The 13,734-nt window shown below is 48.8% G+C and overlaps 1 protein-coding gene across 1 annotated transcript in view; it reads left to right on the forward strand.

Moving 5' to 3' along the window:
- The window catches only part of MYRFL (myelin regulatory factor like), a 48,892-nt gene that overhangs the window by 12,807 nt on the left and 22,351 nt on the right, over nucleotides 1-13,734 (forward strand). Inside the window, 9 exon segments of the mRNA XM_068167441.1 lie at nucleotides 6-261; nucleotides 1,437-1,528; nucleotides 2,626-2,773; nucleotides 4,712-4,859; nucleotides 4,861-4,908; nucleotides 6,044-6,120; nucleotides 9,682-9,792; nucleotides 10,991-11,081; nucleotides 13,006-13,206. Coding sequence (XP_068023542.1) covers nucleotides 6-261; nucleotides 1,437-1,528; nucleotides 2,626-2,773; nucleotides 4,712-4,859; nucleotides 4,861-4,908; nucleotides 6,044-6,120; nucleotides 9,682-9,792; nucleotides 10,991-11,081; nucleotides 13,006-13,206 — 1,172 coding nt within the window.

Below are 13,734 nucleotides of genomic sequence, written 5' to 3' on the forward strand. Positions count from 1 at the left end.
TGCAGCCCCATGGTATGATACTGCATGGCCCAGCAGGCTGCAGCCTCAGCCCCCATGTCCATCTCCTGTGGCACCCAGCAGGCTTCCCTGCAGGTTCATGGAGTCTTACTCTGACCCCATTGGCAATGGGGATCCTTGCACCAACTCCCTGAGCTGCTGCCTGAAGACAGAAAGTGCTGTGACTCCTTGGAATCATTCTGCATCCTCCAGCTGCTTGGGTTTTAATTCGTGCCTACAGCCAAATGCATCTCAGATTCCTGGGTAAATGCTAAAGCTTTTCTGCAAAGGATAAGACAGAGACAAGGAAAAGCAGAGCTGGTGAAAGACCTGCTTTAAGGCTGGTGTAAAATCCCCGTGGGTGTAGCATTTTCCACAGGATGGCAGTGTTTAGACATTTTTAAGCTCCTTGTGCCTGAGGGTGCTTAAACCCCCTCGACTGAAGCTCAGGCTGGAAGTAGAGATGGATCTCGTTTTTTAAAACAGCAGAAGGCTGTGGGGGGATCACCAGGTGCTTCATAACTGCATCGTAAAAGTATTCAGGTGTTTCATACCCCATCTGCCACATCCATCCCCCAGCACGCTGAGGATGCTTGCTTACTTCAAATGCACTGGCTGGTGCAAGTGTCCAACCATAATTAATAGCTAGTGAGCTGGAGGGAGGAGGCACCTCACTGGGTGTTGGGAGACAAATGTGAATTCATCAGTGTTAGTCCTGGGCTTGCAGATGCTCTCTCTCCTGCATAGAGCTCAATTATCATAGAATCATAGAATCAAAAAGGTTGGAAGAGGACCTCAGAGATCATCAAGTCCAACCTGTCACCCAACACCTCATGACAACTAAACCATGGCTTCAAGTGCCTCATCCAGTCTCTTCCTAAACACCTCCAGGGATGGTGACTCCACCACCTCCCTGGGCAGCACATTCCAAAGGCCAAGCACTCTTGCTGGGAAGAACTTTCTCCTCACCTCCACCCTAAACTTCTCCTGGCACAGCTTGAGACTGTGTCCTCTCGTTCTGGTGCTGGGTGTCTGGGAGAAGAGACCAACCCCCTGGGTAAGCAGAAAAGTGAGTGCTGGCTTGGTGCAGTGAAATGAGTCAAGATAAAACTGTGATATTTTAGTGCAGATGTCAGGAGCCAGCAACCCCCTGCAGCTCATGCCCTGTGTAAAGGGACTGATTTTTTTAAATGGAGACCAACTTCTTTGATATGAAAAACCCCAAGCACCCAACAAGCTAATTTATGTTTTGGAAGGAAAAAAAAACCCTGCATAATTCACTTTTAAGGAGCCCAGAACATTATCCTCCCCCCCAGCAAAGCTGAATTTGGATGACAGTACGGTTCGAAGGAGATCCCTGGGTGTCCTCTTGCTCTGATTCTGTGCTGTGTGTCTTTGAACTTAAGGGGGAGTAATGCAATGTATGTTTTTTAAAATAGTAGTTCTGCAGTGTCAGGGCACAAAAGGAAGCTCTCACAGATACTGGGAGATGCCACTGATTCTCCAGTCCCACCTCAGGACTCCAGCCAAGGTAAGCAGCTCTGTGAAGATGAAATTCAATGTTTCATAGAATGATAGAATCAACCAGCTTGGAAAAGACCTCAGAGATCATCAAGTCCAACCTATGACCTAATACCTAACACCTCCTGACAACTAAACCATGGCTCCTAGTGCCTCATCCAAGCCTTTTTTGAACACCTCCAGGGATGGTGACTCCACCACCTCCCTGGGCAGCACATTCTAATGGCCAATCTCTCTTGCTGGGAAGAATTTCTTCCTCACCTCCAGCCTAAACCTCCCCTGGCACAGCTTGAGACTGTGTCCTCTTGTTCTGGTGCTGCTTGCCTGGGAGAAGAGACCAACCCCCACCTGGCTACAACCTCCCTTCAGGGAGTTGTAGAGACCAAGAAGGTCTCCCCTGAGCCTCCTCTTCTCCAGGCTAAAGAACCCCAGTCTCAAGCTGTGGCAGGGGAGGTTTAGGCTGGATGCTAGGAAGAAATTCTTCCCAGAAGGAGAGTTTGGCCATTAGAATGTGCTGCCCAGGGAGGTGGTGGAGTCACCATCCCTGGAGGTGTTTAAGAAGAGCCTGGATGAGGCACTTGGTGCCATGGTTTAGTTGACAAGGTGGTGTTGGGTGATCGGTTGGACTGGATGATCTTAAAGGTCGTTTCCCATCTGGTCAATTCAATTCAATTCAATTCAATTCAATTCAATTCAATTCTGTTCAGTTCTGTTCTATGCTATGCTATGCTATGCTATGCTATGCTATGCTATTCTCTTCTAAAGTATTCCATCCTTTTTTGAAAGAAGAAAAACTAGTAACTGCTCTTTGTGTAATAGTTGTTAAATTGGGGGGGGGGGGGGGGAAGCTGAAAAACTTCTTTTCTAGGGGCATATAACATGGTGTGGAACAGGAATATGACAGTGTTTTGGAATAAGGGCAAAGAACAATCAGATTTCAGTGTCCATGCCCTGCATTTCTGCTTGTTTAATGTATGTGTTTACATATTTCATATGTAAATATATGTGCAAAATGTTTCTGCAGGGTTTTTTTGGCCAGTCACAAAAGCAGTAACTGAATTGCCACTCTCTCTCTCTCTCCTCTCTCTTTCTCTCTCTCTGCTCCAGCAACTGTTAAGGACTGTGCAGCTGAAGTGCAGGAGTATGACAGTGATGGACAGAATGCAGCTCTGGAAAGATGCTGTCAAGCTCTAACGTGGCAACCCTACCAAAGTTCTCAGTGGCACAGCTTGTTTAATTCTAATTATGAGAAACTGTAAGCAGTGATGTTTTGCACTTGCAAATGGCTCCTTGGGATTTGGGTGCTTTTCTGGTACTATAGATTTGCAGGAGGAAATGATGCATTTGACAGCCCCTCGTTTCCTTAACTGAAAATAAGACTGGAGAAGGAGGTAGAGCAGGCATGATGGAATAGGGTTCTGCAGGGGTATGAGACAAGCAGAACTTTAAATATGGGTTGAAATTCATGCCAGGTTTTCTGACTTCCCTCTGGGGACTGGGAGGCAAAAGAGAAATGAATCTGACTTAAAATACCTGTTGGTTTTTGCTTCTGTTTCCAGCTCCCTGGGGCAAGCAATTATTGAGCATATAGCACCTTTCCCTCTAATGGCCTAAAACATTAAAGAAAAATGGAAGGAGAAGGTGCCTGTCATTACTGCAGGGCTCATACATTCTCAGTCTTAATAACTATACACTCACATACATGTGTGTGTATGTATCTATGTCTATCCATATCGATATCTATATCTATATCTATATCATCTATATCTATATCATCTATATCTATATCATCTATGTCTATATCATCTATATCTATATCTATATCTGTATCTATATCATAGAATCATAGAATCAATAAAGGTTGGAAAAGACCTGAGAGAATCTCAAGTCCAACTTATCACCCAACACCTCACCATCCCGTTCAATATCTTTATTGATGATCTGGATTGAGAGCATTGAGTCCATCAGCAGTAAATTTGCAGATGACACCAAGTTGGGGACAGGGAGTTGAGCTGTTAGAGAGTAGGAGAGCTCTGCAGAGGGACCTTGCCAGGCTGGGGAGATGGGCAGAGTCCAAGGGCAGGAGACTGAACACATCCAAGTGCCAGGATCTGCACACTGGCCACAGCAACCCCATGCAGTGCTACAGGCTGGGGTCAGAGTGGCTGAGAGCAGCCAGGCAGAGAGGGACCTGGGGGTGCTGGTTGATGGTAGGCTGAACATGAGCCTGCAGTGTGCCCAGGTGGCCAAGAAGGCCAATGGCATCCTGGCCTGCATCAGGAACAGTGTGGCCAGCAGGAGCAGGGAGGTCACTCTGCCCCTGCACACTGCACTGGTTAGGCCACACCTCGAGTCCTGTGTCCAGTTCTGGGCTCCTCAGTTTAGGAAAGATGTTGAGATGCTGGAAGGTGTCCAGAGAAGGGCAACAAAGCTGGGGAGGGGTCTGGAGCGCAGCCCTGTGAGGAGAGGCTGAGAGCCCTGGGGCTTTTTAGTCTGGAAAAGAGAGGACTGAGAGGGGATTTAATAAATATTTATATTTATCTGAGGGCTGAGTGTCAAGAGGGAAGGGGCAGGCTCTTCTCCATTGCACTGTGAGATATGGCAAAGGGTGATGGCTATAAACTGCAGCACAGGAGGTTCCACCTCAACATGAGGAGGAACTTCCTCTCTGTGAGGGTCCAGAGCCCTGGAAGAGGCTGCCCAGAGAGATTGTGGAGTCTCCTTCTCTGGAGCCTTTCCAGCCCTGTTTGGATGTGTTCCTGTGTAACCTGTGTTGGATTCTGTGGTCCTGCTCTGGCAGGGGGCTTGGACTTGATCTTTGAAGGTCCCTTCCACCCCCTAGCACGCTATGATCCTAGGAATGCTTGAACACACTGAAAGGTTTGGCTTTGCTTTTTTAAGGTGGACAGAGTTCCTTTACACCAGGTTTGTAAGTGAGGTTGTGGAAGCTTCTCCACCACTGCTTGTCACATGTGTCAGACTGAAAGTAGGGTACATTTTATAGGCAGCTTCATGTTTCCATCTCTAAGAGAAGAAAATACTGGAAGAACTACCTCTTGTAAAGATCTGTTTTGGCTCCTGTTTTGTCAGTAAAAAACAGATGGATTTTCAGGCCACATGGAAAATAAGGAAACTCAAGGTGTCACTCAAATGCATCTCCCTTAGCTGCTATTCTCTCCCCTTGTTTTTGCAGACCTGCTGTGGGATACCACATTGTCACAGATAAAGGATTTAATTTTTCAGCAGCAGATGATGCCTTTGTGTGCCAGAAGAAGAATCATTTCCAAATCACAGTCCACATGAGAATCACTGGCCATCCAAAATATGTCAAAACTCAGCTAGGGGGGGAAACCAATAGAAAAGTTTTGCTTGAAAGCTTTTGGAATAAAGGCAAGTTTCAGCCTCTTTTGTGATTATTTCTTTTAATTGAGTAGTATCTGATTAGAGAATAGGACAGAATACAGAATTAACCAGGTTGGAAAAGACCTTTGAGATCATCAAGTAGAATGGAATGGAATGGAATGGAATGGAATGGAATGGAATGGAATGGAATGAATGGAATGGAGCCGGACCAGGTTGGAAGAGACCTTTGAGATCATCCAGTCCAACCTATTACCCAACACCATCCCACCAACTAAACCATGGCACCAAGTGCCCTCATCAAAGCTCTTCTTAAACACCTCCAGGGATGGTGACTCCACCACCTCCCTGGGCAGCACATCCCAATGGCCAATCTCTCTGGCTGGGAAGAATTTCTTCCTAACATCCAGCCTAAACCTCCCCTGGCACAGCTTGAGACTGTGTCCTCTTGTTCTGGTGCTGGTTGCCTGGGAGAAGAGACCAACCCCCACCTGGCTACAACCTCCTGCAGGGAGTTGTAGACAGCAAGAAGGTCTCCCCTGAGCCTCTTCTTCTCTAGGCTAAGCAAGCCCAGCTCCCTCAGCCTCTCCTCACAGGGCTGTGCTCCAAACCCCAGAATGATTTGGGGGCTTCAGACTAGCAGGTGAAAGGTCTGGAGCGCAAGCCCTGTGAGGAGAGGCAGAGGGAGCTGGGTGGAGGTTGGTTTCTTCTCTCAGGCAACCAGCACCAGAATAAGAGGACACAGTCTCAAGCTGTGCCAGGGCAGGTATAGGCTGGAGGGGAGGAGCAAGTTCTTCCAGAAAGAAAGATTGGCCATTGGAATGTGCTGCCCAGGGAGGTGGTGGAGTCACTATCCTGGAAGTGTTGAAAAAAGGGATTGGATGAGGCACTTGGTGCCATGGTTTAGTTACTCATGAGGTGTTGGCTGATAAGTTGGACTTGATGAACTCTGAGGTCTTTTCAACGTGTTTGACTCTATGAATTGAACAGGAGTCAAATCTTGTGTTATTTCCTCAGGAGATCCATGAGTAATGAGAGAGATTTCAGGGGTTCGGACTTGCCTATTAATTTATATTTGAAAGTGTAAGTGATTAATACCCTTGTGTTTGAAAGCAAAAAGTGTGTCTAATATCCTTGTCTTTAAAAATTCTTTTTGCCTTTATAGGTGGAAGCTCCAAATGAAACAGTTGCTATCGAGCAGTCTCAGTCAGACCGAAGCAAAAAAACTTTCTATCCTGTCAAGTAAGAGCTTTGAGCAAGTGACTCCATTTTACTTCCATGTGTGATTGGTTTGAAGCATGAAATAGTTGTTTCTTGGAAACTTAGAGGAGGTCTAAGCCAATTTTCTCATCTTTATCCCAATTCCATCTGGGTGTGCTCATAGAATCACAGCAGTAGTGCATCCCTGACCTCCCTGCACTGAGGAAGGTTTTCAGCAGCTTTGCTGACCAAAATATTTATATTCAGCTAGCAACAGTGTTGTGTGGCGGTTGGAGCTGTGTGGCGGTTAGAGCTGTGTGGTGGTTAGAGCTGTGTGGTGGTTAGAGCTGTGTCGTGGTTAGAGCTGTGTGGTGGTTAGAGCTGTGTCATGGTTAGAGCTGTGTGGTGGTTAGAGCTGTGTGGTGGTTAGAGCTGTGTCGTGGTTAGAGCTGTGTGGTGGTTAGAGCTGTGTCATGGTTAGAGCTGTGTGGCATTTGGAGCAGCATGGCGGTTGGAGCTGTGTGGTGGTTAGAGCTGTGTGGCGGTTAGAGCTGTGTCGTGGTTAGAGCTGTGTGGTGGTTAGAGCTGTGTCGTGGGTTAGAGCTGTGTGGTGGTTAGAGCTGTGTCATGGTTAGAGCTGTGTGGCATTTGGAGCAGCATGGCGGTTGGAGCTGTGTGGTGGTTAGAGCTGTGTGGCGATTTGAGCTGTGTGTGGCGGTTGGAGCTGTGTGGCGATTCGAGCTGTGTGGCGATTTGAGCTATGTGGCGGTTGGAGCTGTGTGGTGGTTAGAGCTCTGTGGCATTTGGAGCAGCATGGTGGTTGGAGCTGTGTGGTGTTTGGAGCTGTGTGGCGTTTGGAGCTGTGTGGCGGTTGGAGCTGTGTGGCGGTTGGAGCTGTGTGATATTTGGAGCTGTGTGGCGGTTGGAGCTGTGTGGCGGTTGGAGCTGTGTGGTGGTTGTAGCTGTGTGGTGGTTGGAGCTGTGTGGTGGTTGGAGCTGTGTGGTGTTTGGAGCTGTGTGGTGGTTGGAGCTGTGTGGCGGTTGGAGCTGTGTGGCGGTTGGAGCTGTGTGGTGTTTGGAGCTGTGTGGCGGTTGGAGCTGTGTGGTGTTTGGAGCTGTGGGTGGTTGTAGCTGTGTGGCGGTTGGAGCTGTGTGATATTTGGAGCTGTGTGGTGGTTGGAGCTGTGTGGTGGTTGGAGCTGTGTGGCGGTTGGAGCTGTGTGATATTTGGAGCTGTGTGGCGGTTGGAGCTGTGTGGTGGTTGGAGCTGTGTGGTGGTTGGAGCTGTGTGGCGGTTGGAGCTGTGTGATATTTGGAGCTGTGTGGCGGTTGGAGCTGTGTGGTGGTTGTAGCTGTGTGGCGGTTGGAGCTGTGTGGTGGTTGGAGCTGTGTGGTGGTTGTAGCTGTGTGGCGGTTGGAGCTGTGTGGTGGTTGGAGCTGTGTGGCGGTTGGAGCTGTGTGGTGGTTGGAGCTGTGTGGTGGTTGGAGCTGTGTGGCGGTTGGAGCTGTGTGATATTTGGAGCTGTGTGGCGGTTGGAGCTGTGTGGTGGTTGTAGCTGTGTGGCGGTTGGAGCTGTGTGGTGGTTGGAGCTGTGTGGTGGTTGTAGCTGTGTGTGGCGGTTGGAGCTGTGTGGTGGTTGGAGCTGTGTGGCGGTTGGAGCTGTGTGGCGGTTGGAGCTGTGTGGTGGTTGGAGCTGTGTGGCGGTTGGAGCTGTGTGGCGGTTGGAGCTGTGTGGTGGTTGGAGCTGTGTGGCGGTTGGATCTGTGTGGTGGTTGGAGCTGTGTGGTGGTTGGAGCTGTGTGGCGGTTGGAGCTCTGTGGTGTTTGGAGCTGGTGTGGCGGTTGGAGCTGTGTGGTGGTTGGAGCTGTGTGGGCGGTTGGAGCTGTGTGGCGGTTGGAGCTGTGTGGTGGTTGGAGCTGTGTGGCGGTTGGATCTGTGTGGTGGTTGGAGCTGTGTGGCGGTTGGAGCTGTGTGGAGGTTGGAGCTGTGTGGCGGTTGGAGCTGTGTGGTGGTTGGAGCTGTGTGGCGGTTGGAGCTGTGTGGTGTTTGGAGCTGTGTGTGGCGTTTGGAGCTGTGAGGTGTTTGCAGCTGTGTGGCGGTTCGAGCTGTGTGGTCTTTGGAGCTGTTGTGTTTGGAGCTGTGTGGCGATTGGAGCTGTGTGGCGTTTTGAACTGTGTGGTGTTTGGAGCTGTGAGGTGGTTGGAGCTGTGTGGTGGTTGGAGCTGTATGGCAGATGTATTTCCATCTTAAAAAAGCATCACTTGTGTTCCCTCTCTACATGGGCATGAGACCATAGAGTCACAGAATTGTCAGGGTTAGAAGGGACCTCAAGGATCAGCCAGTTCCAACCCCCCCTGCCATGGGCAGTGACACCTCACACTACAGCAGGTTATTCACAGACACATTCAGCCTGGCCTTCAAAACCTCCAGGGATTAGGCTTCCACCACTTCCCTGGGCAACCTGTGCCGGTCTGTCACCACCCTCATGGTGAACAACTTCTTCCTAACATCCAATCTCTATCTACCCATTTCTAGTTTTGTTCCATTCCCCCCCAGTCCTATCACACTTTGATACCCCTAAAAAATCCCTCCCCAGCTTTCTTGCAGCCCCCTTCAGATAGTGGAAGGGCACATGATGGTCTTGGAGCCTTCTCTTCTCCAGATTGAGCAGCCCCACTCTCTCAGTCTGTCCTCACAGGAGCTCTGATCATCCTTGTGGCCCTTCTTTGGACACATTCCAGCACTTCCAGATCCTGCTTTGTAACAGAGGCTCCAGAACTGGACAGAGTATTCCATGTGGGGTCTCACCAGAGTGGAGTAGAGCAGGAGAAGCATTTGCCATACTTTGAAGGAGTATTGCCTCTGCTAGAAACATCCATGCAGCTTCTCCTTGGAACTCTCTTAACTCACTGGCAGGATCAATGTTTGCTCCTCTGGCATAAATGCCTTCTTGACTCAGACTGAGACCTGGGACTCTTGAGTCTGGAGAAGAGAAGGCTGAGAGGGATCTGATCAATGTCTATCAATAGCTGAGGGCTGGAGGTCAAGTGAAGCAGACCAAGCTCTTGTGGGTGATGCACAGCAATAAAGCCAAAGAGCAATGGAGACAAACTTGACCAGAGAAGGTTTCAGCTCAGCATGAGGAGAAACTTCTTTGCAGTGAGGGTGGCAGAGCCCTGGAGCAGGCTGCCCAGAGAGGTTGTGGAGTCTCCTTCTCTGGAGACTTTCCAACCCCACCTGGATGCATTCCTGTGTGGTCTACCCTGGGTGATGCTGCTCTGTCAGCGGGGTTGGACTTGGATGATATCTGGAAGTCCTTTCCAACCTCTAGCATTCTGTGATTCTGATTTTTGGAACTGTTCTGTTCCAGAAAGCATTAAATAAGCCTCCAAACTGAAAACAAGAAGACAATGTAAAGTTTCACAGGTCAGTGCTCAGAGACAGGCTGTAAAACACAATATGCAAAACGGAACTTTGAGCCCTGTTTGTTTCTTTCTTTCTTTGTCTCAAAGCTGTTTTAATGAGCTTGAGGAAATACAGTTCAAGCCAGGTAGGTACCCAAATGCTTATTTCCCTGATTCTGTTTCCTTTTCTGTGTTTAGAGTTGACCTGCCAGGGGACCAGATAACTAAAGTGACGCTGGGAAGGTTGCACTTCAGTGAAACAACTGCAAACAATATGAGAAAAAGGGGGAAACCTAATCCAGACCAGAGGTATCCCTGTAGCTTGTTGAGCTGTGTCTGTGTGTGTGAAGTGCAAAAGAGAAGGGCTGCTTCTTCAGAACGGATGTTTGTGAAAAAACCATCTCCCTCTGGCCAAATCTGTCGTTTGACTTCACATTCTGGGATACTTTGGCTCTGCTTAAAGGCCTCTCTTCTGAAGTCACAGGATGATACCAGGATGAACAAAACCAAACCCTGAATCACATCCTTGTGGTTAGAGATTGCTTCAGGAAATGATGGCTGAGCAACTCAGGAAGCCAAAACAAAATCAAATAATGCTAATTTTCTTCTGGGGAGGGAAGGGTCTTCAACTTTGAGTCTTCACTACTTAAATCTGTCACAATTACTTTAATCTTTGGGTTTGGTGATTGTGGGGATTGAAACAGCATTTTGCTTGAGGGTGAAGGAAAGAATTTTTACCTTTCATATTGTAGCATAAATACCTTTGAAACAGCGTTCCATCTTTTTATCTTGTCGTGCCTTTTTTACCTTGTTTTACCTTTTTGGCCATTGGGATATGCTGCCCTGGGAGGTGGTGGAGTCACCATCACTGGAAGTGTTAATAAGAGCCTGGATGAGGCACTTGGTGCCATGGTTTAGCTGATGAGATGGTGTTGGGGGATAGGTTGGACTGGATGATCTCTGAGTTCTTTTCCAGCCTGGTTAATTCTCCTCTCCTCTCCCTCTCCTCTCCCTCTCCTCTCCCTCTCCTCTCCCTCTCCTCTCCCTCTCCTCTCCCTCTCCTCTCCCTCTCCTCTCCCTCTCCCTCTCCTCTCCCTCTCCTCTCCCTCTCCTCTCCCTCTCCTCTCCCTCTCCTCTCCCTCTCCTCTCCCTCTCCCTCTCCTCTCCCTCTCCTCTCCCTCTCCTCTCCCTCTCCTCTCCCTCTCCTCTCCCTCTCCTCTCCCTCTCCTCTCCCTCTCCTCTCCTCTCCTCTCCTCTCCTCTCCTCTCCTCTCCTCTCCTCTCCTCTCCTCTCCTCTCCTCTCCTCTCCTCTCCTCTCCTCTCCTCTCCTCTCCTCTCCTCTCCTCTCCTCCCCTCCCCTCCCCTCTGAACCAAACCTCTCTGCACCTCTCCTCTCCTCTCTTCATATATCACTCTTAGCCATTATATTTAAAACATTTCATCATTTTTTCTCTGGGAAGAAGGCATTACTTCAATTATTGTCTTGATTAAATCCATTTCAAATCAGGTACTTCATGCTGGTAGTTGGATTGTATGCTGTCTCCCAGGACCAACTCTACCTGCTGTCTGCAAATGTCTCTGAAAGGATCATTGTGAGGGTAGGTTGAAATTTATGTTGATTTAGTAAATCAATTTATGGGTTTAATGTAAGAAGAATTTGCAGGTTTGATATTCACAGGAGAAGAGAAGGCTCTGAGGAGACCTAATTGTGGCCTTCCAGTATCTGAAGGGGGCTACGAGAAAGCTGGGAGGGACTTTTGAGGATGTCAGGGAGTGATAGGACTGGGGGGGATGGAACAAAACTAGAAATGGGTAGATTGAGATTGGATGTTAGGAAGAAGTTGTTCCCCATGAGGGTGGTGAGAGCCTGGCACAGGTTGCCCAGGGAGGTGGTGGAAGCCTCCTGCCTGGAGGTGTTTGCAGCCAGGCTGAAGGTGGCTGTGAGCTAATTTGGGGAAGATGGTGCATTTTCACATGTGACTCACCCTTGGGATTATTGTTACCTTATAAGATACATGTTTTTGGGTCAGGTTTAGGGATTTATGGGTTTCAACCATTTTTTTTTTTTTATGTTGGCTTTTTCTGTTCAAATTTAAACGGAGAGAGAGAGCTCCTTTGGTATGTGTGAGATGATAGCTTTTTGGTAGGATTCCAAGGAACATAAGACACAAGATAACATAAATAAGAGAACAAAACAGAACTACCAGCTGAGCAGTGGTTGTCAGGCACATCAGCTCATGCTCTATTTGTGACAAACAGTGGTGAGTGCACAGCACCATGCACTGCAGATGGCAAGGCCTTGTGAAAGCCTGGCTCCTCTAAATGAGTGTCAGCTTCTTGTTGTCAGCATCATTCTGCTCAGGCTCAAATCTTAAAGCCTGAGCTAAAAGTTTAATAATTAGCAAAATGAATTAATGAAATCAGATGCTTTTGCACATACACTGGGGGAGTCCTGTGGCCAGTTCTGGGCCCCTCAGTTTAGGAAAGATGTTGAGTTGCTGGAACGAGTCCAGAGAAGGGTAACAAAGCTGGGGAGGCGTCTGGAGCACAGCCCTGTGAGGAGAGGCTGAGGGAGCTGGGGTTGCTTAGCCTTGAGGAGGCTCAGGGGTGACCTCATTGCTCTCTCCAACTCCCTGAAGGGAGGTTGCAGCCTGGTGGGGGTTGGTGTCTTCTCCCAGGCAACCAGCACCAGAACAAGAGGACACAGTCTCAAGCTGCACCAGGGGAGGTTTAGGTTGGATGTTAGGAAGAAGTTCTATACAGAGAGAGTGATTGCCCATTGGAATGGGCTGCCTGGGGAGGTGGTGGAGTCACCATCATTGGAGGTGTTCAGGAGGAGACTTGATGGGGTGCTTGGTGCCATGGTTTAGTTGTTTAGGCGGGTTGGATTGGTTGATGGATATGATGCGATGATCTTGAAGGTCTCTTCCAACCTGGTTGTTTATTATTATTATTATTATTATTATTATTATTATTATTATTATTATTATTATTATTATTATTATTATCAAGATGACACAGTCTCAAGCTGCACCAGGGGAGGTTTAGGCTGAGGTTAGGAAGTGTTTCAAAGCACTTGTCCCTGGCCTCCACTGGGACATGGAGCCATTGACAACCACTCTTTGGGTGCGGCCATCAAGCCAGTTCCTTATCCATCTAGTGGTCCACCCATCAAAGCCATGTGTCACCAGCTTGGAGACCAGGATGTGGTGCGGGACAGTGTCGAAGACTTTGCTCAGGTCCAGGTAAACGACATCAGTTAGTATATAGTACATGTAAATAGTGCATGTAAATAGTGCGTGTAAATAATATGTATGAATAGTACATGCAAATAGTAGGTGTAAATAATGTGTGCAACTAGTATGTGTAAATAATGCATGTAAATAGTACGTGTAAATAATACATGCACACAGTACTGGAAGATGTGCAGAGGTGCATTCCAACCCCTAACACCCTGCTATGCTGTGATCCCTGCTCTCCTCTTTCTTTAAGCACAATCATTGCTATTTTTTCCTCTCCCAGGCATCTAACCCCGGGCAGTTTGAGCATGAGGGTGATGCAGTGTGGCAGCGAGGACACGTTCCGGAGACGATCGCCTATCACGGTCGAGTAGGGATCAACACAGATGCCCCAGATGAAGCGCTGGTTGTCTGCGGGAACGCCAAAGTCATGGGCAGGGTCATGCACCCCTCTGACAGCCGAGCCAAGCAGAACATCCGCGAGGTGAGGCCCCTGCGGCCTTTAGGGCGTTTGTGCCTGCACCACAGCACACATGAGGGGCCCCTCAGTTTAAGAAGGGCATGGACACACTTGCAGATGTCCAGAGAAGGGCAGCGAGGCTGGGGAGGGGTCTGGAGCACAGCACTGTGAGGAGAGGCTGAGGGAGATGCGGGCGTTTAGCTTGGAGGGGAGGAGGCTCTCTACACCTACCTGAAAGGAGGTTGCAGCCAGGTGGGGGTTGGTCTCTTCTCCCAGGCAACCAGCACGAGAACAAGAGGACACAGTCTCAAGCTGTGCCAGGGGAAGTTCAGGCTGGAGGTGAGGGGGAAGTTCAGGCTGGAGTTGAGGAGAAAGTTCTTCCCAGAAAGAGTAATTGGCCATTGGGATGTGCTGCCCAGGGAGGTGGTGGAGTCACTATCCCTGGAGGTGTTCAAATAAGGCTTGGATGTGGCACTTGGAGCCAGGGTTTAGTTGTCAGGAGGTGTTGGGTGATAGGTTGGACTTGATGATCTCTGAGGTCTTTTCCAACCT

Source organism: Melanerpes formicivorus, unplaced genomic scaffold, assembly GCF_026170545.1.
Source record: "Melanerpes formicivorus ecotype bairdi unplaced genomic scaffold, bMelFor1.0.p_v2 SCAF_117, whole genome shotgun sequence".
NCBI classification, from domain to species: Eukaryota; Metazoa; Chordata; class Aves; order Piciformes; family Picidae; genus Melanerpes; species Melanerpes formicivorus.